This window comes from Struthio camelus, chromosome 1 (genome assembly GCF_040807025.1).
Source record: "Struthio camelus isolate bStrCam1 chromosome 1, bStrCam1.hap1, whole genome shotgun sequence".
Lineage (NCBI taxonomy): Eukaryota > Metazoa > Chordata > Aves > Struthioniformes > Struthionidae > Struthio > Struthio camelus.
In genome coordinates, this window is record NC_090942.1 from 208,736,852 (window position 1) to 208,764,506 (window position 27,655).

At 39.5% G+C, this 27,655-nt stretch overlaps 1 protein-coding gene and 1 long non-coding RNA gene across 9 annotated transcripts in view; one reads left to right on the forward strand and one right to left on the reverse strand.

Annotated features, from left to right (window-relative positions):
- The window catches only part of LOC138065614 (uncharacterized), a 45,876-nt gene extending 40,519 nt beyond the window's left edge, over nt 1-5,357 (forward strand). Inside the window, exon 5 of the long non-coding RNA XR_011138714.1 lies at nt 1,583-5,357. This is a non-coding gene — a long non-coding RNA (uncharacterized lncRNA). The remainder of the gene's footprint in view (nt 1-1,582) is intronic.
- Nucleotides 1-27,655, reverse strand: part of YAP1 (Yes1 associated transcriptional regulator) — a 95,756-nt gene that overhangs the window by 4,872 nt on the left and 63,229 nt on the right. For 2 of the 8 annotated variants that reach the window (XM_068930385.1, XM_068930381.1), the window contains 3 exons: nt 19,157-19,350; nt 17,617-17,664; nt 5,373-5,503 (listed from right to left, as the gene is read on the reverse strand). In XM_068930385.1, coding sequence (XP_068786486.1) covers nt 5,373-5,503; nt 17,617-17,664; nt 19,157-19,350 — 373 coding nt within the window. The remainder of the gene's footprint in view (nt 1-5,372; nt 5,504-17,616; nt 17,665-19,156; nt 19,351-27,655) is intronic. The other 6 variants (XM_068930386.1, XM_068930382.1, XM_068930387.1 and 3 more) reach the window with 3 other exon arrangements.

Consider the following 27,655-nt stretch of genomic DNA (forward strand, 5'->3'; position numbering starts at 1 on the left):
CATCCTGTAAACAACCCCTGTTCTGAATGATCTTGTTGACAGAACAGTTAACAAAACAGGGGTGGCAAGAGGCTTTATATACATTAGCTTTCTCATTGCCATCTCTACCAGCGGACAGGCAAGATCAAGAATGCTGCGGTGGGAAATTTAGAAGAAAAAACAAAACAAACAAACAAAACCCCCACAACCCTCCCAAAAGTAAGCCAGGCAAAAGACCAACAGCAACCAGTGCAGGGGGGAATCCTATTTCTAGTTGACTTCCTCATAAATTAGATAAATTATTTCTTTACAAGTAGAACAACAACAAAAAATATATGCAAGACTGCAAGTAGTTATCTTGATTACAATAATTATTTTCAAAAACATTTTTTTCAACTACTTGTTATACAAACAAGACAGATAGGCACAAGTCTGTAAGTCTTTCGCTCTGATAGCTAAAGGATGTGAACAGTCACACTGGAAAAAACGGTTGTGAGCATAAGCAGCTGCAGAAATACACCCTTACCTCCCCCCTCCCATGTCCTACTTATAGCCAAGCTTCGCAACATCTTTTCAAATCTCTATTTCTTCAGTTGTGGCAACATTCACTGAGAATCCTTACTGATTTTCCAGCTTGAATATGAAATGAAGTTCAGCTTCATGTACAGCTCAAATTAGCAGTTGAAGAAATACTGATCCTTCCTGTATTGTGCTCATGACATGTATAAGCATATGCCTTGGTGTCAAGTATGCAGAATCAAACAGGAGATAGTTGAACAGCTGCTCAACAGTGGATGCAAGTAAAATGCCATCAACCACGAATACATATATTAGATTTCACCAAGTCATTTTTGCATTACCAAAAAGAGACGTAATATTTCTATATAGTTAAAGTATAATTTTTTTTTAAGAAAAGTATCACTGCATATTTGATAAGCGCTCAGTATATTATATTCTTTTTCTTAATCCTGCAGAAGTCAACTTGTCATCTTCAAAAAAAATAAGTAAGCTATTTAAAACCTCTGTGAAAAAAATGCTGTTTCACTTTGTGGGGTGAAATGCTAAAACCAGAACGGAGACTATACTGACCTAAGTCACTCTACCTGAGGTGTTTTTTTGGCTGCTGCTACCACACTTTGAATGGTCAGCCCTTTTCTTCCTTCAAATCACTCCTTAATACACATTCCTCTGCCCTTCAACATGGATCCCTTCATTTAACAGTCATACCACTGAAATTATTGCATGCAACTAAACAGCATTATCCAAGTTAGAGTAAAAGCTTCATCAAGAAATACTTGTTAAAAATACACGTATACAAAAGAAGAAAACATAATTCAGGAGTTAAATAGAGTGTTACCATCACTACCAATATACATCTAACAGACAGAAATATATAAGCAGGTAAATCAAAAGGTGAAACTGTCCAACAAGGATCGCACTGCTGAATATCCCATTTTAAAAATAAAATATACCACAAAGACCATACATACTAAAGACACAGACAAAAGATTTACTGGATAAATTAGGCACGACTGTACATCTTCCCAAGCTGCTCCAAAACAGCATCGTTTTCTGACACTCTCTGTATGTTCTTTTTACATAGGCAGCAGAAAATATTCAAACTACCTAAACCATGGATATCCAACTTTGGTACCCAGAATTAGAAAGATTTCATCAGGAAATTTATGTAGCTTATAAAGAGAGAGAAGCATCACTGGAGGTCTGAAATATAGTACAAGGCACATCAAGGAGATCTCTGCGACAAAACTATTGGACTGCTGTATCTGGTACAGAGACGGCTACTCATATCCGCAAGTGTCCTTTTGGAAGTCCCCTTCCCTTTAGCAACATACAATAAAACACAGTGAGGTACAGAATGTTATCTAGAAGGGGAGAATGCTCAAAGTAAAACGTAAATTAACATATTTTGAATTGAAGTCAGATACAGTTTTTTAGATTTTGCTTGCAGTAAGATTTAAAAAAAAAAAAGCATGGTTAACAATTTGCCACTGGGCAAACTGCTTCTGCTTTGTAGTAAACAGACCTTGCTAATTATCAACCTTCTAAAAAAGTAAAAATCTGAATTTGTCCCTCTGGCTTTTTTTTTTTTTTCCTCTCATTTCTAACTCACAGAATCACAGAACAGCCAAGGTTGGAAGGGACCTCTGGAGATCACCTAGTCCAACCTCCCTGCTCAGGCAGGGTCACCTAGAGCACATCGCACAGGATCGCGTCCAGACGGGTTTTGAATATCTCCAGGGAAGGAGACTCCACCACCTCTCTGGGCAACCTGGTCCCGTGCTCAGTCACCCTCCCAGGAAAGAAGTTTTTTCCTCGTGTTCAGATGGAACCTCCTGTGTTGCAGTTTGTGCCCGTTGCCTCTTGTCCTATCGCTGGGCACCACGGAGAAGAATCTAGCCCCATGCTCTTGACACCCTCCCTTTAGCCATTTTGTATACGTTGATGAGATCGCCTCTCAGTCTTCTCTTCTGCAGCCTAAACAGGCCCGGCTCTCTCAGGCTTTCCTCATCTGAGAGATGCTCCAGTTCCCTAACCATCTTAGTAAAGCCCTTTACTAGGCTTGCTCCAGTAGCTCCCTGTCTCTCTCGTACTGGGGAGCTCAGAACTGGACACAGCTCCCCACGTGTGGCCTTCCCCGGGGCTGAGCAGAGGGGCAGGATCACCTCCCTCGACCTGCTGGCAACACTCTGCCTCACGCAGCCCAGGACACCACTGGCCCTCCTGGCCACAACGTGCCGCTCTTGGCACACTGCTGGCTCATGGTCAACTTGTTGTCCACCAGGACACCCAGGTCCTTCTCTGCAGAGCTGCTTTCCAGCAGGCCAGCCCCCAGGCTGTCCTGGTGCAGGGGGCTATTCCTCCCCAGGGGCAGGACTTGACACTTGCCTTGGTTGAACTTCAGGAGGTTCCTCTCTGGCCGGCTCTCCAGCCTGTCCAGGTCCCTCTGAATGGCAGCACAGCCCTTTGGGGCATCAGCCGCTCCTCTCAGTTTGGTATCATCAGCAAACTTGCTGAGGGTGCACTCTGTCCCTTCCTCCAGGTTAGTGATGCATAAGTTGAACAAGACTGGACCCAGTATTCACCCCTATGATACACCACTAGCTGGTGTTAGGCATCTAACTAGACTCCGCGCCATCAATTACAACCCTGTGAGCTCTGCCATCCAGCCAGTTCTCAGTCCACCTCACTGTCTGCTTATCTAGCCCATAGCTAAAGATTCATCATTTTACATTTAAAGTGTATAGATACACAATGGAGAAACTGCATTAGTCCATTGGCAGAATATTTGGCATATAGAAGAATACAGTGGCCATCTGAAATCGACAGCTGCATTTCTTTCTGGTCAAAAACCAGGTTTTGAAGATGTGAGGATACTACATCATTTAAGAGCAGATCACAAAACATAAACGGGCACACTGTGTGATGCCAACAGCTGTCCAGAAATTCAAGCTAGTATATTACTCAACACATCAAAGCTGTCCTCTTCTCTCTACAGAGGCTTCTTGCAGGCGAGCAGGTCAGTTTTAAGATCTCTTGTCCTTTATTCCTTGGCACAGGGCCAGCACAGCTAAGGATCACACAGGACCCCAGGGTAGATTCCATGGAGTACCATCCCTCCCTCTAACAAAAATTAAGTCTTCTGATCAGATTTGTCTGCATAGGAGATAATCTTCCTGAAGGGCAAAACCAAAACTTGGAAACAGCAATTACTTCCTTTGAGAGTTTAATCACAAGCACCACTGCTTTCTTCTCTAATATATACAAAGCACTGTGTATCTTGAGAAGGAACCTTTTCTCCCTCTCCCAAAACGTTAGCGCACAGAGTAGTCTATTCTGTGTGGGGAGAGAAAGAACCCACTACTTGTGACAGATGTTATTCACATCACCTGAGCTACCAGAATGACTAGACTCCATTAGCAAGATGGTGCAAGAGCATACCCTCCACCTTGACTGAACTTTACTTGTTTTGAGAATTAGAATGAGGATAGAGCATAGAGAGATGGAGGAGCATCCTAGAAAAGGCAGAAAATAAAACAAAGGTAAGCTAAGCTGACACAATATCGACATCTGGAAAAGTTACATACACTGAAAGTACATTCTTAGGGATGAAGAACCTAAATGTGAGAGAGAGCAATATATGTTATTTAAAAGAACACAGGAAGCGATTTATAATTGCACAAAAGGTTTACAAGGATAGTAACAGTTCTGACTATCTAGAATTATGGCAGGTAGGTTTGAAACTATATTGATAGCAAAAAATCCATGAAAGTTATGACTTATATTGAAAGAACAAAGAAGAATCTTAATAGCTTTTTCATGAATACATTGTTATAATTCCTATACACTTACAATAAGCATCCTAAAGTCAGGCTAACATTTCAAGGTAATGTAGAAAAGTAATAAGAACCCTGACAGAATACTTAATTTTTATCTTTTATGGTAGGTGATACTGAGTTGATATCAGTTCAGAGTGCTGACAAAATACAGTCTGATGAATTACTACAAAATTAACTACTTCAACAACAACCCCAACAAAAAAGTCCCTTGAATTGAGTGAAGTTCAACTGCTTGATATTACTGAGTAGATTCTGATTCCCTTAATTAAAAAATTACATGGCCCAGAGATTTGATTCTTTTATCAATTTGATCTTTTTTTCCAGCTGCTAAACAAAAAAATATGGATGTGACCTATCTCAAGGTGCAGCAGTTTGTTTAAAATTGTAATAGTTACTGGGAAGCATTTGCAAGCTGTAATTAGAATAATATTTCAAAAAAAACAGTATTTCAAAAAAAAACCCTCCACTCCCTAACTCTGAGGGAGTAGGGAAAAAGTTACATGAATAACACGAGCCCACATTGTAAAAATCCTAACTTTTGAATTAAGAGAAGTACTTCAAATAATACAGCATTTAAAATAAAACATGCTACTAATTGCAGATCTAAAATACTGCTAGGCTAGTATCTGAAGTGGAGGGGCGGGGTGATGGGAGAAACCTTAAAATGAACCTTAAGGCGTAGTCCTGAATGTGCCTCACAGTTCATCTGATCTCAGAGCAAGCTATTCACAAATTCTTCTGAGTCAGTAATTTGAAATGACTGTTAGTCAACAGATTATGCAGAGGCAAACAGATTATGCAGAGGCAAACAGATTATGACTTTGAATAAAAAACCTTCCTACAAGTCTGAACAGGCTACTTCCTCCCACAGGAGACAGCTTTTAATCTTCAACTTTTACTAGACTTGCCATTTAAGGAAAGATTCATTTACAGCTGTGGCTTTTGGCACAGGCAGATGTTCAAAATAAACTATTACATGTACTGAACAGAATCTTAAATCAATTTTTTTTCCCTCCAGTAGCTACTCCTACAAACCTGTTAAGAAAGGGATCAGAACTATTTGTAGTCATTGTTCTCAGTTCCTGAGACATTCCAGGAGATGACACGGGATTTTGAGAACCACCGTCTTGTTCCATTGTTGGAAGCTGGCTACGGAGAGCCAATTCCTAAAAAGAGGGGAGGAGAAGAAAGAAAACAGCATGTTAGGCATTTGAATGTACTTTTCAAATACACAAAAATAGGACACTATAGGGTAATTGACGCTTCTACTATTTTCGGTTATCAAGTTTAAATTGAAATAAGTTTCTCAAGACAAAGCAAGAACTTTCATTGGCTTCAGTGAAAAAGAAAGTTCATCCAGTCATGCACAAGATTACAGGGACTTCGCTGTAAATATATTAATGTATATAGATAGTTATATGTTTATATAAATATTTTTCAGTTTACTTTAATATCCTTTTGCTAAGTCTGTTCTTAAGGTCAAAAAGACAGCTGTCAACACTTTCTAATCCCTACGATATAGCTGTCATTGCTGAATCTCTCTTCTTCCCCATTCCTTATAGGCTCTGATTAGCCCCAATTTCTTTTTCACCTTGCTTACTCATCCAGTAAAGTTTACGAGTCCTTCCTTACAAGTTCCTGTTCACTCCTCCTGTTTGAGGCATGCATTTTGACATTTCTGACTGATCAAATCAGTGACTTCTCCCATCTGTAAATCTTCAAACTCTTCAAATCCCTAGCAACTTCTTAGGAAGACTAGGAGAGTGTGCCCTTTTGAAATTAAGAACCTCTTATACTTATGTTTTTATTCATCTTACTGTGCACCAAATAGAATCAAGGTATAAGTGTAGATATATGTATATATAAGATATAAGTATAACCACTTGATCCATCCATATAAAAATTTTATCATTACTTTCTAATATAAAATGCATAAAATTAAAAGTGGATGTAGCTCAGGGATAAGCAGCCTTTTGCATTGCTTCCCATGCCCCTGTTCTCCCTTTCTAAAACAGGTAATCCATGAGTAACACACGTGAAAAATACACTAATTTTCTTGAAGCAACTCTCCTGTCTATGTTTTGTTAATATAGAGACTGGTAAAGGAATTCGTTGACTATCTTGTGACCAGTATTAGTAGTACATTATTTCCTAGCTCTGCCTAGAAAGCTAGTCTTTTTTAAAGACAATACTCAAGATTTCTCACCTGTAAAATTAGAGGTCTTCATCCATTCTCAAATATGAACCTGAGGACCACTCAGATTTTCAAAATACAAAAATAAAGATAAATAAATCTTTTCCCAATTTTTCTCCAAAGTGATTTCATTTTAAAAAGTCTAAGGTAATTTTCTTTTCTAGTAGATTATACCAAACGTACTATGCTTCCCTACCACCTGTTTTTCTTCTTTTTTAAACTACCTGTGCTTCACTCCCATTCCTGTGGATTATTATTGCACATATACCTTTAATACCAAGTTTCATGACTTGCCCTGGAAGGTTTTCTCACTCCAGGTGCTCAGACCCGAGTGGGAGTGTACAAATATACCATTTGTTTTTGCATCAGCTACATCCAGTTGTCTGCCCCAAGTAAATACAGTCCTTCCACTCTGATTATGCGGAGACAAACCTATTATGTTCTAGTAAATAGTAATAATATTCCTTCCCCTCATTTTCAGATTATAGGAAGGAAGGCACCTTTTATCTGTTTCTGTAGGCTTAGTCACATGATTTGCATTTTCTTATGTAATAACACTGAGTACAGAGATTATTAATGATTAGTTTACATCTTAATTTACAAGTGTTATCAGTCATATCAGCCTGATCCAAGAAGGCCTGATATCAAGGGACCTCATATCCACCTGAGAAATAAGTGGAATCACTACCTTTTTAAGTTTCCTTTCCAGGAATGCTTCCCCAATGGTGATCTGAGGAAAGTCTTAAAATTTCCAGCCAAGAGAGGACTCAAGAACTGCTCAGTTTCATCACACACATTACACTCTTCCTCTGGAGAGCAGAAGAATTCCTCCAAACGTTACCTGAGCCTTCCCTTCTCTTCGAAACTTCCTCTACATGATATAACTACTTCAACTAATTATAGTTTACTGTTTTCTCATTAAAAAGCAGAAAAAAAAATCACTTGATTTGGCATCACTACTTTTAGATTCTTTTCAGCCTTAGGTTCCCACTTGGCTACCTTCCTCCTGGAGGGTGGCATAGTTTCATTCTTTACTGCAACATCAGAGCAGTCAATTAACAAACATCCTGCTTCTATATTCCTACAATTGCCTAGATGTGGCAAGAATTCTCTGGCCTTCGCCCTTCGCTCTTCCTTTTGTCTGCACATTGCATTTTTGTTTCCTTGGGCTGCAGTCCCTGACTAGGAAACAGGGGAAGAGGGCACAAGTGCCACGAAGCTGCAGAAGAACCTTAATTACAGATCGGCACCCCAAAGAGTCATGCCGATGCAAAACCAACCTGGAGTCCTTTCCGTCTGCAAAGCACTGAAGCGACATTATCTCTTGTTGGAAGGACCTGGTCTACCCCATAATCAGCACTGCCTAGTGATCCCATAGTTTAAAAAAAAACAAACAGACAAACAAAATAAAAGCAAAACAAAAAAAAAAACATAGCGCACAGGTCCTCTTTTCAAGAGCTGCTGCTGATCTTTCCTGTACGGAAAGACAGCGGTAGGAAAGAAAGAAAGAAAGTTCTCTCCTCTGTATCTTAAACTTAAAGGTCAGTATAAAGGAATTAGCGACACAGAAAAAAGAGAAAGTTACTTTTGTATTTTCTACATACTTGAAGGGCAGGAGCAGTTGAACAAAGTTTTGTCAACATATGACCTTAAACAGCATGATAAAGATAAATGTTGCTCAGATAGTGGGGAACTACCAAACATAATTGCATTTCACTAAAGGCCCATTAAAAAGATCACATAAACCAGGAGAAATAACTGTTTTCCTGTTCTTAGGTGTATGTGTCCATCTACAAATGAAAAAAGTCTGTATTATATTAGCAATAATTTTATCCTTGTTTCAACAACAAACTTTGCCAAAAATGCAAAATTGTAACTATTTGCATTAATGCTACTTATTCAAAGCAGGAAGAACTACAGGACTTCCCACTAGGAAGAATGTGACCCCCTTACTCAAGTAACAAATTTACGACAATCTTATGAATCTGAAAGAGAAAAAAATTACCAAAATAGACAAGCTGTTGAGAAACAAATGTAGTGATTCTTAACAACTCCACAAGATGACCAGTTTTATACAAGCCCTCAAGAGTATATTGTCTATTGTTTCTAAAAGGTGTATAGAAGGAAAGCTAACAATGTGTAGCTTGAAGAATGGTCTTTTTATTTCTTTTTCTTACAAAATTGATTTGCAATAACCAACTTGGGTTATGTGTTTCCCATAGTTTAAAAATATATGGGTGGAATGAGCCTCTCCATCTTCAAATAGAGCAATGAGAACTCTAGGTTTTTAATTCATGCTTTAAAAATATATCCTTTATTAGAAGTATGTAAAGTCTGGAGGCAAAAATACAACCACGACAAAATCCTGGCTTACACGTCTATGACTTGATCTCATTCTATTTTTGTAAGTATGTCAAACTTTTTTTAAAGTACCACTGGGAAAATAAAAGCTTAGCACTCCCCATTGTTAGCACAAAATCCAAATTTTGGCTATTACATGCAAGACCAAAATGATCTGTCATCTCCTTGGAGAAAGTAACTTTAAATATAAGGCCAGTATTGTGTAATTTATCTGGTTGTCCTTTTCCATTTTTTTTCATAGTTGCTCACTGATTAAATTTTACACAAAGTTCCAGGTCATCCACACCATGTCCAAATTAAGTTCATAAAACTACTCTTTTCAGAGCACTTTTGCTTTTATCTTTGTCATGCTTTTGAGGAAAGGTAAAGACTTCCTTGCGCTGATCATGTCCCATAATCTTACTATATTAAACAAACGACAGTCTAGTCAACTTGAATTGATATATCCTCCTAACTGTCTTTTGGTAAATTTACTTTAAAAGGCCAAGTATTACTTTTTTGTCCCTAAACACTGCTCAACTATCACACTGTCCATAGGCTTCATTGGGATGGGGCAGAGGTGGCAGAGGAAAGAGAGGACCACTACACCTGTGGGCAGACTATCTGCACAAATTATTTCTTCACTATAAATATTTATGTTCTTGTTTGAGAAACAAAAAGCATATGTAGAAAAGAAACAGGGAAAACACATGGACAGACAGATGAGGACATTCAGAAATGGAGTTACACAATTAATGAAGAGTAGGGGAAAACACAAATCATTCAGCGTTGCAATCATGAAGATCAGCAAAACTAATTTAAGAGGTGATACAGATAGAGTGATAGCTAACTATCATATACGTTTGGCATAGAACTCAATTCTACATACTGTCTTTTGCATATCTGTGAACAAAAGCTTCTCAGCAGCCACCTACAGTCCCCTTTGCAAGAGCAGATAGGGCAGCATAAAGTAGAATAGACTTTTGTAAATAGGGTCTGGCTTCTTGTCTGGCTTTGCAGTCCTGTGCTGTGCCACTGGTCCATACTCCACTTCCTATCTGCCCGTGCCTCAAACCACTGCGCCTGTCCATCTTGTGTGCCTGCAGAATGCCAGTGAGACAGGAATATATGAGTAGGAACTGGCCGTCATGAAGGCCACGCAGGCAGAGGTGGCCTCCCTCTATCAATTTTTGTTTGCTTCCAGTAAAAACTGTTACTCAAAGCCATCCCATATGCAGATAAATATGATTCATGTCTTCCGCTGACCAATTGTTTTAGTGCTACTTCTGACCTTTTTAAAAATAATAATTAAAAAATCCTTTAAAATCAACTTTTCTTATAACTCTTTTTCGGATCCTAGCAAGGAAAGATTTATGTACTAAATGCAGCGAAAGGATGATGTGAAAGATTAATGTTAGACTGAATTGACACGACAAGGTCTCTGCACTCCACTGTGCACCCCTGCATTTCTGAGCCCCAGGTTTGTCCCAACCAAGCTGCACATTGTGAATCCCAGGTTCCTTGCAAATAAGCACAGAAGCTGCACAGGGAGAGATCTGCAGCACTCCAGGAGGCATCAGAGGGGTCAAACAAGAGACTAGGACTTCAGGTCGGACTACAGAGTGCCCCTTCTCCTCAGGCTGGCTGAGGCCGTTTCACAGCTCCTGGAGGTAGGGAAGCAGGCTGCACTAGCCCAGGAGGACAGGCTAAGCCACACAAGTTTTCAGTGACCGACTTTTGCAATTGAAAGCAGCACCAGTGACCCCTGAAACTTACTGCAGCGAGCTACAACTCCTATTCAGACACAACAGTTGTCCTAAAGCAAGTGGAGACATTGAAAGCAAAGACAATGAATGCAGGAGATTTGATTTACTCTGACCTTTACACAGGATATTGGTCTACAAGTTCTACATTCTCAAGCAAGTGATAAAATTGTTTTGCTAATCTGTGAAAATTAGCTGCTGCTAGTAGAATCACAGCTTTTGATTCTCCAAATCAGTCATGTCACCTGAGCGTCTTTTCTACTGTGCAGCTTTCAGCTACTGAGGCTCAATATTTTCCACTTAAATCAGAGAGTATGAAAATGTAATATAAATACCACAGCTTTTGCCACACAAACAAATAAACAAAGTTTAACTCAAATCTGTTGTTTTCAGTAAGGAACAAGGCTATACTCTTTCAGAAATCAAAGAACGGCATTTAAAGCACTGCGTTCCCAAGAAGACTGGAGAACTGCAATGTTGCTTTTACAGTAAAAGTAAATGAATTTCACATTCTGTATATTTTTATGCCAGCGAACATAGCCCCCTCCCCCAAATCTAGCCACACAGGACTCCCTTTCACTAATGCATGACTATTTATGTCCAGCCGTGTCTGCATTTTCTAGGTACTCTTTAAATAGTACCTTAGAGTGCTGCTCATAAGAAATAAAGTTTTAAGCAATAATTTCTTAAGAGATTATCCAGTTCTGAGCTGTAATTCCCAATCCTTTGACAAAACCTATAGCTATACTTATGGCTGTATTTAATAGAATTTAAAGGCAGTAGACTGCGAGTCAGGGCAGAGTAGGGTGCCTGCCTTGACTTCTTAGCCACTGCAGGTTACAACGCCGTCTCCAAGGGGACAATTCCATAGTCACGTTATGCCAACAACTGCAGACGGCCTTTGCATATTCCTACCCCTCCCGAGCTGCGGTTACGATTTGCATGGCTTTATGCTGAGACAAATCAGAAAACTGACTAAACTGCAACGTAATTTTTCTGCTGGTTCTCTGATCCGTCTTGCAGTGCAGCCACACAAATGCCTTGGCGACCAGACTATGAAGTACAATGACTGGAGACATCCTGTTTTGCTGCCGTATTATTTAAGGCAACCTCTGGCAGACAGCTGAGAACAGTGACGTCGTAAGCCGCTGCAGTCCAATTTGCCAGCGTTTGTCTACCAGAGTTCTCAATCATTTTATTAAGAAACAAACATTTCTGCTAAAAAACACCACACAACTCCCCAGTCACAGTGTTCAGCTTCAGCTTAGGCTGGCTCTATGTGGGTCATTAAGTATTGTATTTAATTAGTTTCTAGAGCCGTGGTGCTGCATTCTCTGTTGCACAGGTGTGCTGCCATACATGTAAGCCTCGTGGGACACTACAACCAGGCGCTGTGCCACCGATGCACAGCAAAGGATAGATATTTGACAGAGTATCTGAACTAACAACCTCCAGCTATATAAATGCAAGGGCTTTCCTAGAAGCAGATGCCTATAAGGATAGAGACAATACCCTAAGATTTCTTATTACAAGCTGAATTTAGTGCCACAGACCAAAAAAGTCACTTCATTAACTGCAAAGACTTTTAGCAGGTCGTCTAGTGAATAACAAGAGCTTGCTACCTATGGGGATAAAATATTCCTGCTAACAGTAAAATATGAACAAGTCAAGGAAAACTGAGATAACTACACACAAAATTGATTTCTGCCTACTTGGAATCTTCAAGTTACACTTACGACATTGTATGGGCTGCTCAATCCCTTTATCCGTGTTATTGTTCTTCCGTAACATTTCCGTATTGATTTTGGAGAGTAAGAAATTGGTTACAATTGCTGTTCATTATGCAAAAGCAACACTAACACAGAACAGTCAACCCATGACGCCAAAGCAAGATTTGCTATAAATAAAAAGAGCTACCAAGTGAACAAAACAAAACAGAAGGAAAGACACCACACTTACTTTACTAAAACCAGAGGATTTAGATATTACTTGTGATATTAGTAAAACAAAACTTCAATCAAAAGCAAAGTTTTTAAAAGGAAAATGTTGGAATCTCTTCACTGCATCTCATCTAGCTCTTCTCAAAACTTTTTATATAATGGATCTCCTCTTAGGATACGACATTATCACGAACCATTTTCTCTATCAAATGCCAAGCAATCAAGCAAAAGAAAACCACAGGACACAATGTAGCTATGGAATTTGCAGCGAGTGACTTATTTTCTTTTCCTCTTGCATCCTGTAAACGTAATTATTCAAAAATGTCTCTGGATATCAGAGGCCATATATTCACCGGTCAAAAAAGCCATTTGCAGAGCCCAAATGGCTGGCTTCAGTACCTTATCTTTGCTTAAAAAATGGCAATAACAAAAACCCAAAACACAGACAAATCACAACCTCGTGAAAACAAGATGCAAGTCATTTTTGTCTCACTGTCTCGTTAATCTAGATCAGCTTCACATAGCATATGGAGGGGAAGGGGAAGGACAGACAAGGGACAATGCTGTTAGGTATTCATTAACAGTAGAAGTGATCATTGAGTACCATTTCTACTGAGATTTGAACACAAGTATATCTGGTTAGGAAAAAAGCAGTCAACCTGAACTGCACCAACATTCCCGTATACAATCTGGATCTTTCTTTAAACTGTGAAACACCGTCCCAGACCAAAGTAGTACTGCACTCCAGCTCATTCCCTAACAAAAAAGCTATAAATCAGCACAACAATGATGAATATCATATGCAAATTTAGGCTACTAGTTCCTCTCATTTTTCTATTGAGGTATTACAGGGGAAAAACCCCAAAGTCCTCCGTTATATCACCAACTTTACTAACACCACAGATGTTGCATGCAAAATTCGAGCGCGCTTGTTTTTAATGCTGCCTTCCTCACTTTATCTAGAGTATGTTACAAATCTGACAGTAAAAAAACTTTACACTGGTGTACACATAAACTGACTAAAAAAATCTTTTATTGACAAATTAATAATAACATCCTGTGAAATTCATATCTTCCCCTCTATCTCAAGATTCCTCTTAACATTGAAAAAATCTGCTTGACTAAGTTATGAAAGATGTCAAACACCTAAAATGAACTTAAAAATATCACAGGAAACTGAAATAATCTTTCAAAGTTATTAATTATTTAGCACTGTAAGTGCTTATGATTTATGCAGATTAAGAGCAAAGATGCAACAAGAACAAATGATTTAGCAAATAAGGAGAGACAGGCCATATGTCTTTGCATATTCTTCTCTGGAAACTCTTCCCTGTTCATAACACCACTCAGAAGCTGATAAGAAACAAGCCTGGGGGAACAGGACAGAGAATGAGAGAAGTACTTCATTAAAAAAACAAACAAACAAATAAAACCAAATCCATGCATTCCAGGTACGCAGAACTACAAAGAAAGCAGCACAGAGATAACAGAAAGGTGAGCCAGAAAGCAGAACCAGGCAGAGGGGCAAGAAAGAAGTAGGACTGCACCTGGCTCTATAAGATCAGGACCTTCTTTCAGTGCTAGAGAAAAGCAGTAGCCATTGAAACGGCAAACATATGCAGAGGACCTATAGAGTAAACTGCTGTGTAATAAACTGATCTTACTAGCAAACACCCTATTATCAGCTGCAGACAAATTTAAAAAAACAAACAAAACAAAAACATACACACACACACACAAACTCTTCCAGCTTTAGCACAAGAAAAGTAGCCCGCGCAACATCTGAGAATAATGCCATGAGTACTTCAATATTATTTGCCTCACTTCCTTTCTACTGGATACTGCAAAGAATCAGTTACTCAACATCTACCAAGTCTGAAATTTATATAACAGCTGGCTTAAGTTGAATTTAGATGTGACTTTTTTTTTTTTTTTTGACAATTAGATGGTGAATGTAGGTAAAGAGAGATAGGGGCAAGGGGAGAAAGAGAGTAGGAAGAAAAACCACTTAAGTCTCTTAACTGAGATAAGTATGGAACTTTAAGATGTGTCCAGAAATAATTCATTATGCTCATGAGCGTAAGGAACCAGACAGATACTTGTTTTTTTTCAAATTCCCTGGATGCAGCAATAGCCAAAAGTTCTTTTGTTTACACACACTAAATATGGAAATTGCAATTTTTATTTCAAATCTCTCTGATTTGGACATTTTTAGAATTATAAGCAAATATGTTCTCTTTAAAACAAGAGTATTTTACAGGACTTACTACAAAAGATGAAGCTGAACAACTGATTAATCTTTCCAGGAGGAAAGGCCTGCACTCATAACACTTTGAGTGTTAATAATACCAAAGAGACACCAAGATATCATAAAAGAAAGATAAAAACTGGCAAGGACACAACGTTTGCTCAGTACCAAGAAACATGATCAAAAGTATCAACACAATGCTGACACCAAATCCAGGTTATGTGGACAAACACGTCAAGAAGGAAGAGGAAGTTGGACTACATGCAGGATGTTGGACTAGGTGACCTCCGCTAGTCTCTTCCAACCTACTTGGAATTAAGAAAACTTCAGAGATCCACTTAAAAACTTAAGGAACATTTTTCAGTATTTATCCTTATAAAAGAGATGCTTCATGAGAGGTAAGCTTTAAGAATCCTAGTATTAGATGATTTCTTTACTTTACAAAAGGAAGACCTTGACAGTATCCCCCCCAATAGACTTAATCTTCCCAGAATTAAGAAAGTTGAACATGTCTTAAAGATTTGATTTTATCATTCCTTAAGAAAAAGCTCTACAAGTTGGCAAGAGAAGCCATTATAATTCCCCAGACACAAATTTATTATCATGAAAGCAGGTAATTTCTCTCAACTTCATGAACTGTATTCACAAAGGAAGGAAAGAATCTGACAAGAAGAAAAAGTTCACCAAAGAAGCCTTATTTCTATCTACAGATTTCTGCAGATCCACTAGGCTGACTATGACCTGAATCTGATGTACGTATTGGGACTTCAAAAACAGTACCATTAGAGAAGACAACATTTGACTGTACAAAACTATGGCATACGGCCTCAATAAGCATTCAGAGAACAATTTCCAAAAGCAGTTCTCCAAGCACCTTCTTCCACATGTGGCAGGTCACCACTTCAATACAGTGACACATGAAAGCACAGAAGTAAAACACATTTAGATGACACTACCCGCATAATCTAGAATTATAAAACTTTGAAGTTGACGTGGTTGCACACTTTTCTGTCCCTCAGATCACTTAAACACAACTTGGCTCATTACTGACTGCAGACTAATAAAATTGATCCCCCAGTCAGGCGAGTATACAGGCAAGCCTGATACGAAGCCAATTTAAATATAACTGGAATCCTGAATTATTTAATTTTTTTTATTTGTCCTTTTACCAGTTCCCATCCCAAATAACAAAGCAGGGAGACCACTACATACATCTGTAATGAATCATTGCTGAGACCCTATAATTGCACTCTACAACAGGATCCCTTGATTTTTTGCAGTTTTTTAGTGCTTTAAGCCAAAATTTCAAGTAATTCCAAAACTGTGATCTTTGAGTTGAATATGGAACTGACACCAAAGAGTTCTATTATTTGCTGCATATTTCTGTGCTGTCAATAGGAAGTTGAAGTTACTGTAGAAGAAGGAACAGAAGTATGATAGAGCTTCAGACACACAAGAAAACACAGAATATAATTTGGGTTTTGGCATTCAACAGGAAAAGCATCCCTTCTGAATGACCTAGCTGTGGCAGAAGACAGGCAGAAGATTTGAACTAGTGTGGAGAGGTGTACTTCTGTTTATTTCCTTGTATACTAGCAGTTCTTAACAATTTTTCCTCTTCCTTCATAATGGGATCTAATACTGACTGATAAGAGCATTAATGCTCTCTGTGAGTGAATCAAATAGCTGGTGAACAAATGGCATCTTAGTTAAAATGGTTACGTTTTAGAGCTGCCCGGATATTGCCAAACCGGAACGCATTTTTTAAGGGTGCCAGTACTATTTCTTAAGTCTGATGTTCCTATTTCTGAAGACTATCTTCTCAAGAGAACTAGTAACAAACAGCTTCTGCACTACTCCACAGAAGAATTTAATAGATACACCAGTACTCATGGCAACAAAACATAGCATACTTTCATTTATTCTGGTTTTCTTGCATAGTGAAGATAGCATATTTCTTTGAAAAAACAAAGTATAATACAAGCCAAAATAAATATTGTCCTAAGAACCAGTAGATTAAGAATACTGGTAGCAATAGGATGCAAGAAGGTCTCTGACTATATCCATAAATCCACCCTTTCAGGGATACATTCAATATTCAACTTCTTAAGAGCCTAAAAGAAGTGAGCATTCAACTTTTTATTATGCCTTACATTCTGACCAATTCTCTTTTGTTTTGAGCTTGTAAGGCTTCTAAAAATTGTTTCCTACACAGAAAATACATCTGTACAGGGACCTGTTAAATTTCAAAACAGATTGACTACAAATTATATCCCCTTAGCAAGTATTTTGTTAGTCTAACCTCTTAAATATTTGTTACATTTCACATGCTTAAAGAAAAATCATAAATACTTCAAGTGACTTTTTATTAACTGATTTAGAGATGTTCTTCTGTAAGATCATACCTGTGTAAACAAACTGATGATAAGAACATACATATGAACAGCATTTAAAAGTCAAACTACTACCTTAGATGTAATGGAAGGTTTGCTTTAAGTATGCATCTTGATGACATCAGGGCTGGAACAGCAGTATCCTCAAGAACGCTAAATAAGAAGGTTGTTTTCAATGCAGAAAAACGTGCAATGAATTCCTCGTTTGCTTTAAAATATTGATATAAAGTCGTGGTAACGCCGCACTCTTAAAAACAATTCTTAGGGTCATGACCAGAGAAGTGGTTCAAAAACGTGTATGGCAGAGCTTGTTTTTAGAATGTTTTTATGTAGCAAAGTTCCTAGCCTAATTTAAAGCTTTCGTTTTTCTAATTATGATGAAACATCAGTTAAGAGCCTACCTGATGTTTTGGAGAATTTGCTGTGCTGGGATTGATATTCCGCAATGCCTAAGAGTAAAAAATAAGATGGATAAAAATTACTTTAGCTGCATAGTTTGGCTGTGCAGGCTGTCTTATAAATACCATCTTGTACTATCAAGTCCCCAAGACAGGCCAGATGAGAGAGGATAAGGGAGTTGAGAGACTACGAAAATCACGAAACAGTGAAACAAAACTCACAGATTTACTAAGGATGCTTACTGACAGAAAAGCTTAACGGCCAGGGAGAATAACATGAAGGGAACTGGCTGTCACCTTGTCCAAAGTTAGTCAGCTTTCTCAATAAAAATTGAGGCAAGAAGAAAATTAGAAGGCCTACCTAGAAGCAGGCTAGCACAGGGTAAAACATTTGTTGGTGGATTAATAGCAAAGCAGGAATAGCAGAAGCCCAGGTGCTTAAGCAGAGAGGGAAAGTCCTGATGCCGTTTTTGCAATGTATTTTTAACTGGAGTACTATAGAAAGTACTGGGCTTTAAAGATGACCCACCTATACGAAGAGATGCTAAAGATTCCTGCAACACAGACCTTGAGTACAAAAGGGATAACGGGAGCCAGATTCCAGGACAGAATACTGCAGGCGATGAAGAAAGAGAAAAGCTATCTTTGAGGATGTTTCCTCTCCTGATACAAGGCCCATCACCCAAAATGAAAAGGGAACAGGGTAAGATTTTAGAAGGTTTTCTCAAAGAGAAGATTAGTGCTTTCTCTGGCAGTGTCAAAAAACAAAGACTATCCTAAGTATCTAGCACAGATGGCAATAACCTCTCCTAAAACATTCAGATGGAAAAACTGAAGCAGAAAGTTTAATAGTCAAAAGGAAGTCAGAGCTGGAACTGAAAATCCGGAAATCCCAATGTCCAGCCCTACACTCTGACACTTGCTATGCCTATATTCATGTACTAGAAAAATTCTAAAAGAAATAGTTTACAGCCTAATTAGGAAGTGTGAAATTCCTCATCATAAGAAAACCACAGGTTCAATATCCAGCATGATTCAGTTGTTCCATACTCCACTCCACTGTTTAACAGATGAGATTTTAGCAACAAGGTGTCTCCTCAACGCACCACATATAAACTTGAGAAGTACTTTGGAATCCTACAGACTGTGACACATTCTAAAAGTGAAAGACTTCCCTCCACTTAAAAGGCAGAACTAAAGCAGCTGTGGGAACCAAACTTTCTGCCTTTTTGCATGACTCAGAACTCAGTGAATCTTAGATATATTCTCAAGAGAAATCTCCAATCAGATCAAGAGTCCATGATGTCATCCTACCAGTAAAGAAGCCTGCTCTTTGAGAGTTTTGTTAGAGAGGAATGAGGGAGGAAAGCAAAACCCTTCTGTCTGGTAAGACACTTTCATTACCAAGCTGATACCAGTAACAAAAAAAAATTTAGACTTTTTCAGACTTCAAAGCTTTTTGTACAGTCACCAGTTCTTAATACTCACTGAAACAACTTAGCCAAAAAAAAAAAAAAAAAAAAAGTGGAAGTAGGTGTCTAACCTGTGGCCTCACCTGCCGAAGCAGTTCTTGATGCTTCAGTCTCAGCCTTTCCTTCTCCATCTGCAGCTGCTGAAGTCTCATCTGTTGCTGCTGATTGGAGCTACTCCCACCCATCACGCCACCTTGAGGACTCTGAGGAGCCAGAGGGGGTGGCTGTTTCACTGGAGCACTTTGGCTGATTCGCTGATTCATGGCTAAGGAACCAAAACAATAAACATTTTAAAATGAAATTCAAGCAAATACTTATAAGGAAAGTATTATCCTTAGACAGTGTATATTAAAAATGTTACAACACGTTACAAGCCATGACAGCACAAAACATGCAGCTATGCACTGATGTGAAACGTTATGCTCATGATCAATGCAACATTCTCATGTTTAAGGGCATGTGTTTGTACTGAAAACTTCCGAAAACAGAACCGCACTTGTAAGACAGTAAAAAAAAAATCCAAAATGGTGGTAAAATGTTTCAAGTTTAATTAGAATGATTAATTCTCTCTTCTTTCTCTTCTTTTTAATGTACTATTCTTGATTTTGACACAAAAAATAAAAATTCACTTTTCTTATTCAGGTGAAATCTTAGTATCACTAAACTCTAACACAATGAATGACAAAATAGATAGTCTCATTTATATGAGACTACACCCAGCTACATTTGGTTACAGGCTACCACTCCTCCATCTGTGATGCAGGTCATGCAACAATCATTCACAAGTTTTCACATCAAGTTTTGAGTGTTGCAACAAACTCAATTTGGAGCATCTTGAGATGAAAAACTAGGGCTGGTACAGAAGTGGTAGACGAACTATATGGCTAGAAATACCACCACAACATAAGATACACATTTTGCTGATGCTTTTTCCCTGTCCTCTTTCCCACAAGGTATGCAATGCATCTTTTCTGGGCTGGAGAGAAAAGGTGTCTTCCTACATAACTAACACATAGTAAGAATCCATCTTCCCTTCTCCATGAAAGCAGGATCTAAGCTAAATTTTATTTTATACAATAATGTATGACTGGGACCTATCTACTTGATAGTCCTGATTTTTCCCCCACAAGAGACCAGTATGGTTAAAGTAAACCGAGGCCCTGGAGTTCCTGTAGTGGAAAGGCTGAATACTGAAGGACACTATTTTCAGGGGCTTTCAATTTTAGAATTAGCTCTACTCTGTCCTCTGGAACAGCCTGAATCTGCTAACATTCAGAATATGTTGCAAAACACGTTTGCTGGCGCAGTAATAGGAGAGTGGTAGGGAATTTTTTTTTTTCCCTGGGAATGAGGATTATGGTTTATGGGAACTAAGAGGAAAGGGAATGAGCTTCTTTTAGGAAGATGGGCTGTTCTGGTGTAAAGAAAACCCATCTGTTTTCTTAGTCTGAATGAATTCATCATATAATAAGATTCCTAGAACACAAACACTTTTAATTAACGCAAGAAAGAAGCACGATCTTATAAAGAATCCGTATCTCCCTTTTCTCTTCAACTCAACTCTGTTCTGTGTGCTCAACTAACAGCCTATAAAGTACAGAAGTGCCTTTCTTTTGCTCCAAAAAATTCTACATAATCATCTCATAAAAGTAGTAAAAAGGGCTTTTGCCTCACAGTCTTGCTTCCTTTCCCTAGCCACAACTGTTCACCAGTTCATCTTTCCATTGAGAAGTAACATACGAAGAAGAAATACTGTATTACTTGCTGGAGTGAGAACGGGAAAAAAAAAATCCCCATCGAGAACAGTGACAGACTTAACTCTCCAGCTTACTCTTTCAACCGTTCCATAGATCAAGCAGAGCCAACAGTCTAATCTAAAGGTGGTCCTATTTTTATGGGTATAGAGTCAAAAGCAATGAAGTGTCATATGCTTGAAGTAATTTGAAATGATATTTTATTTTTTATGTAGTTACTTCTCAGAACTTCATACATATCACAACAAAACAAGGATAAAACTTCCTGTAAAGGCAGATGAACAGACAAAGTGGGAGCAGAAAAAGGATCCCAGCGCCAAATAGAAGCAACAGAGCGAATACAGGAAGGAACTCCCATCCTGACAGAGAAACCAAAAGAAAGCGTGAATAAAGCTTAAAATCAAGCAGTTGTTCTTACAAGACATCCAACACTTCCTCATCAAAACTGTACTTCAGGAAGAAGGTGATCAGGATCAATCAACTAACCAGCTTTCCAACATGAACTACAATCCCTAGGGCAGCAACAGCAAGAGGCAGGACAGCTTTTTCCTCTAAGAACAGGACACAAGCTTTATAAGGCCCAAGTTATCAGAAACTGCTAAACACGTTTCAACAGTACCAACAGTTGCCTTGCAAGGACATGAGCAGTGAACAGTAAAACAAGGAGCTCTACTGGGCAACATCTGCTGGAAGACTAATGTCAGTTAGACTATCTACATTTACCAACTTAGGACAAAGTTGAAGGTGGAGAGAGCAGTGCAAAAGAAAGGCAACCTACCCAGGAGCTCTCATGAGATAGACCCAACACTGCTGGGGTGGGAAATGTATCTCCTCCTTTCTTCCTTTCTACCAAGTCTGGAATCAGGACCTTTTCTTTTGCTTTTTGCATCCTATCCTCCTTTCACCTTGAAGGCAGAAAATGAGAGCAGCCTTGGCTGCAGTGACCATGAGATGGTGGAGTTCAGGCTCCTATGAGGAGGGAGCAGGGCAATAAGGAGGATCACAACCCTGGACTTCAGGAGAGCTAACTTTCAGAGCCTCGTCAGGGACCTACTTGGAGGAATCTCATGGGGTAGGGCCCTAGAAGGAAGAGGGGTCCAGGAGAGCTGGTTAATATCCAAGCATCACCTCCTCCAGGCTCAAGATTGGTGCATCTCTATGAGTAAGAAGACCAGCAAAGCAGGCAGGAGACCTGTGTGGAGGAGCAAGGAACTCCTGGCCAAACTCCAACAGAAGAAGGAAGTCTACAGAATGTGGAAAAGGGGACAGGCCACTTGGGAGGAATACAGCGACGTTGTCAGAGTGTGCAGGGATGCGACAAGGAAGGCCAAGGCCCATTTGCAACTAAATCTGGCAAGAGATGTCCAGAACAACAAGAAGGCCTTCTTCAAATACATCAATAGCAAAAGGAAGACTAGGGAAAACGTGGGCCCGCTGCTGAATGGGGCGGGTGCCCTGGTGACGAAGGATACAGAGAAGGCAGAGTTGCTGAATGCCTTCTTTGCTTCAGTCTTCACTGCTAAGGCCAGTCCTCAGGAATTCCAGACCTTGGAGACAAGAGAGGAAGGCTGGAGAAAGGAGGATCGGGTTAGAGATCTTTTGTCCAAACTGGACATCCATAAATCCATGGGCCTTGATGGGATGCGCCCACGAGTGCTGAGGGAGCTGGCGGAAGTTATCGCTAGGCCACTCTCCACCATCTTGGAAAGGTCCTGGAGATCAGGAGAGGTGCCTGAGGACTGGAAGAAAGCCAATGTCACGTCGGTCTTCCAAAAGGGCAAGAAGGAGGAGCCAGGAAACTGCAGGCCTGTCAGCCTCCCCTCCATCCCTGGAAAGGTGATGGAACAGCTCCTCCTGGAGGTCCTCACTAAGCATGTGGAGGACAAGAAGGTGATCAGGAGTAGTCAGCATGGATTCACCAAAGGGAAGTCATGCTTGACCAATCTGACAGCCTTCTCTGATGGAATGAGTGGCTGGGTAGATGAGGGGAGAGCAGTGGATGTTGTCTACCTGGACTTCAGCAAGGCTATTGGCACCGTTTCCCATCACATCCTCCTAGGTAAGCTCAGGAAGTGTGGGCTAGATGAGTGGACAGTGAGGTGGATTGAGAACTGGCTGGATGGCAGAGCTCAGAGGGCAGTGATCAGCGATGCAGAGTCTAGTTGGAAGCCTGTAGCCAGTGGCGTCCTCCGGGGTCAGTACTGGGTCCAGAACTGTTCAACTTCATCTGGATGAACTTCAACTTCTTCACCTGGAGGAAGGGACAGAGTGCACCCTCAGCAAGTTTGCTGATGATACCAAACTGAGAGGAGCGGCTGATGCCCCAAAGGGCTGTGCTGCCATTCAGAGGGACCTGGACAGGCTGGAGAGCCGGCCAGAGAGGAACCTCCTGAAGTTCAACCAAGGCAAGTGTCAAGTCCTGCCCCTGGGGAGGAATAGCCCCCTGCACCAGGACAGCCTGGGGGCTGGCCTGCTGGAAAGCAGCTCTGCAGAGAAGGACCTGGGTGTCCTGGTGGACAACAAGTTGACCATGAGCCAGCAGTGTGCCAAGAGCGGCACGTTGTGGCCAGGAGGGCCAGTGGTGTCCTGGGCTGCGTGAGGCAGAGTGTTGCCAGCAGGTCGAGGGAGGTGATCCTGCCCCTCTGCTCAGCCCCGGGGAAGGCCACACGTGGGGAGCTGTGTCCAGTTCTGAGCTCCCCAGTACGAGAGAGACAGGGAGCTACTGGAGCAAGCCTAGTAAAGGGCTTTACTAAGATGGTTAGGGAACTGGAGCATCTCTCAGATGAGGAAAGCCTGAGAGAGCCGGGCCTGTTTAGGCTGCAGAAGAGAAGACTGAGAGGCGATCTCATCAACGTATACAAAATGGCTAAAGGGAGGGTGTCAAGAGCATGGGGCTAGATTCTTCTCCGTGGTGCCCAGCGATAGGACAAGAGGCAACGGGCACAAAACTGCAACACAGGAGGTTCCATCTGAACACGAGGAAAAAACTTCTTTCCTGGGAGGGTGACTGAGCACGGGACCAGGTTGCCCAGAGAGGTGGTGGAGTCTCCTTCCCTGGAGATATTCAAAACCCGTCTGGACGCGATCCTGTGCGATGTGCTCTAGGTGACCCTGCCTGAGCAGGGAGGTTGGACTAGGTGATCTCCAGAGGTCCCTTCCAACCTTGGCTGTTCTGTGATTCTGTGAGAGGCTTAGTAGGGTACAATGGAAAACAACAGCCTCCTCCTGCTGCTAGCTAACACAGTTATTCCTGTAACTCATGTAGAGGTCTGTGCTACACTTTAGAAATTCCAGGATTCAAACTCTATTAAACATGATGGAAGGTCAATTACAATTGCAAGTAAAAGGGAATAAAGGTTAGAAAATTACAATTGCCTATGAAATCACCTGAGGGGAAAAGGGGGAAAAAAAAAAAAAAAAAAAAAAGCAAGCCTGTGTAAGTTAAAAGGAAACTACCTACGCAAACTACCAAGCTCATAAAAATAAACTGCCCAAAGCTGAAGAATGTCAATTTTTGCTTGGTTAAAAAGGCCATCTTTATGGTCTAGTCTCCAATTACATAATCACAGCTTCCAGAGTCACTGCCTCATGCAGTTGAGAGGCAAGCCACATTGCAGATAACCTCATATAAATTCAACAGTTCCTAACTTCAGTTAAAGACATATCAGTAACAGTAAATTACTAACATGCTTTCAACATGTTTTCAGATTTGTTTTTCTTGCATGCAACATATATGTTCACTTCCCTAGGTCTCCCTTCCACTAATATGCAGCTTTGCGAATAATTTTCCTCTTATGGTAAGTTTTTCTTATTTTACATACACGTATCTTTCTGACAACTGCTTATATTATTCCTGTCCTCTCTACTGATCACAAAATTTACTCCCACTATTCCGATCTACTGACGTTGCAATTTGAAATGTAACAAAGAAATTATGTTTGTCTGACACTTTTCATTTTACTCCACCATCCTAGATCCCTCAAATGCCTTCTAACGTGCATTTTGGAACTAATGTTTCTAATTAAAAGTGTATCTAAAATATGAGTATCACAAGATACTGAGGCTTAATATTTACCAATAAATACATAGAGGCAGTTTAATTATATGATTATACAGGAATTGCTTTGGGAACTCTTCAGAAACTGGATCTAAGATCTAGTTTCTACATTCTCATTCATGTATCCATTGAAAGGATTTTTCAAAAGCATTTTACTGTTTTGAGAATCCATGTCCCACAGACTGCTAAACTGACCAGACCTTGAACTGGTCTCAGAGCAGATCATGGAGATGTTTTTCATTAGAAGGGAATACTTTTAACTCTGAAATAATACTAAAAGCTTAGAAACTAAAAAAGGACATTGCTAACTCAATTTTTCTGACGTAACACACCCAAGTGAAGAACCAGTAGGGGAAAAAATAAAATAAAGCATTAGCAACACTGAATGATTTTTAGCCATCCTGGCTACTTGCACAAGTACGTTATCTTCGAGAAAAACAGAAAGAAGGATGTAATTTTCTATCATTTCCAACACAATATTTAATAAAGAAGTCAAACCAGAAGTTAAGGGCTTTTTTAAATCTCAATTCTCCATTACCGACGAAGGACATGACTGTAGAAATCTGTGCTCTGAAGAAAATGCTTATCGGTGTGATGTCATACAAATACATTTTGTAATTTCACATCTCATGGTTTTGCGATGCTCCTTAAACACACAGCTTATTTCAAATGCAAACGCAAAGAGCTTCATTTATCTGTTAGAGCTGGGACTTATCAGTTTTCTGATGCGTCCTGCTCCTTACCTTCCATGGGTATGGAAAATATTTAAAGAAGGGGCTCTGCACCCACCCAGAGCAAGCTACAGAGACCTCCCAGGCAGGCAAGGAACAAATAAGTCTTTGTTTCTAGAAGAGGGGGATTTGAGGGAGGAGGAGGAGGAGGAGGAGGGGCAGACAAGTTAAAAAACATGGGAAACTTAAGATAGTAAAAAAAAAAGATTTTGCAATCCTGTAACATGGCTTAGCTTCATAATCTGCAGAATACAGTCAATCACAGCGGTTGTAATATGCTTTTGAAAATAGTTTGAGAATTTGAGGTGTTCAAACGTTACCCATCAAGCGTTTTACTATCCATACTCAACAGCAAAATGTTCATTTTGTACTGCAGCAGGTAATGAATATTTTACAGTTACAGGAAAAAAATGTAGACCCTGCCTACATCTTTATTGAAGAAAACAAAAGAGGTAAACAATTACAAGCCAGTGGTGTTTGAGGGAAAAGGAGAGCAGATTGTTATAAGTCAAACAGAAAAAGATAATCCTGTCCCAAGATCCTGTGCCAGTTTAAATCGCACGTCCTGGGGCAATCACAGTTTACAGGAACGCACTACCTTTCCTCAGTGTAGAATTACATGCAAAGATTGCTGTAGAGCACCTTTAATGATTAATAGACAAAGCTGAAACGTGTGATGTCTTTTCGTATTTATCATTTCACTCTTCAAAACTAAAACTAGCTTTAATCTCCAAACATAAGAGAGTTATCTTTTATTTAAACAATGACAAAAAAGTCCCAAACCTTGCTACAATCTGAGCAAACTATAACTGACAGTTCTTAAAAGAAAGAATTAATTTATAGCCATAGAGGATACTCAAAAAGAGCACTTTTCCCTTTCAGCTTCATTTGGACATTAGACAGATCTTTAGGTATCATTTTTGGCTACATCCAGTTTTTTGATTGATGTTGGTCTGTACCACTGCAATAGAGGCAAAAACAAAAAACAACAAAAAAATCCTTTGATTAAATTGAAAAGAGCTGCGAAGAAAAAATTACCAGAAGGATTTTAAAGAGTGAGCCTCGGAAGTAATTAAAACTTGCTCCAAATGGCTTTTTTGCAGAGACTTGGTACAACAGCTTGTTGTTTAATCAGGATGTAAGACATGTTTCTGGATTGCATTCTTTAAAATATACTGATACGTTATTTTAAGGAAATCCAAGTTGTTTTACAATAGCAGCATTATGAAACATCAACCTACAAATCAGCACAATAAGGTATTTCCATTGTTTTCTGTTTTGCTTCAACATCAATCTGAGAATCTTGGCGTTTAGAGTAAGAGGGACATTTGAAACACAGACTGTTCTCCAGGCTCATCTTTGCTGTAGTAAAGGTGCCTTAGCATCCTAATCAGGTAAAAATAAAAACGTTCACATTCCCAATTTGGACTCTTGGTTAAAAGAAGGTATACCCAATCAAAATACTTATTATTACAGAAGCACATCCAAATTATAGTTTAATTGCTTTGCATTTATCAATTATTTGTGTTAAAGTGAAATTAGTCGTTTTCTTTCTGCTCTTCTATCATTAAGGCACCCCATGATTAAAAACGTGGAAGTTAAAATGAACAGTTCTTAGTGTGCTTCTGACAAAGCTGCCACTGTCCTAAAAAATTTTGTTTCCCCCTATCCTAACATGAAGAGGTGTAGCAGCTTGAGACCATTGCTACGACTCTGTAATACCACCAAACTGTTTCTTAACACATTTGAAACTAAATTGGAGCAAAATGCTATTGTAGTTGTTCATGGATCTCATTTTTTTTCCTATAGCAGCAAATAGCAATTTTTATGCAACACTTTCACTGAATTTCATCAGTTTCAGAAGAACTGAAATACTTTGGCCAGTCAGAAAAGCAAGCAGGAACAAGCTTTATCAGTAATGTAAATAGCTATAAGAGACTTCCGTCCAATGCATGCATATGAATCAAAACATTTTCTATTCTTTAAAATGAATTTTAACTTTGGAAGTCTAAACAATTTGAAAATATT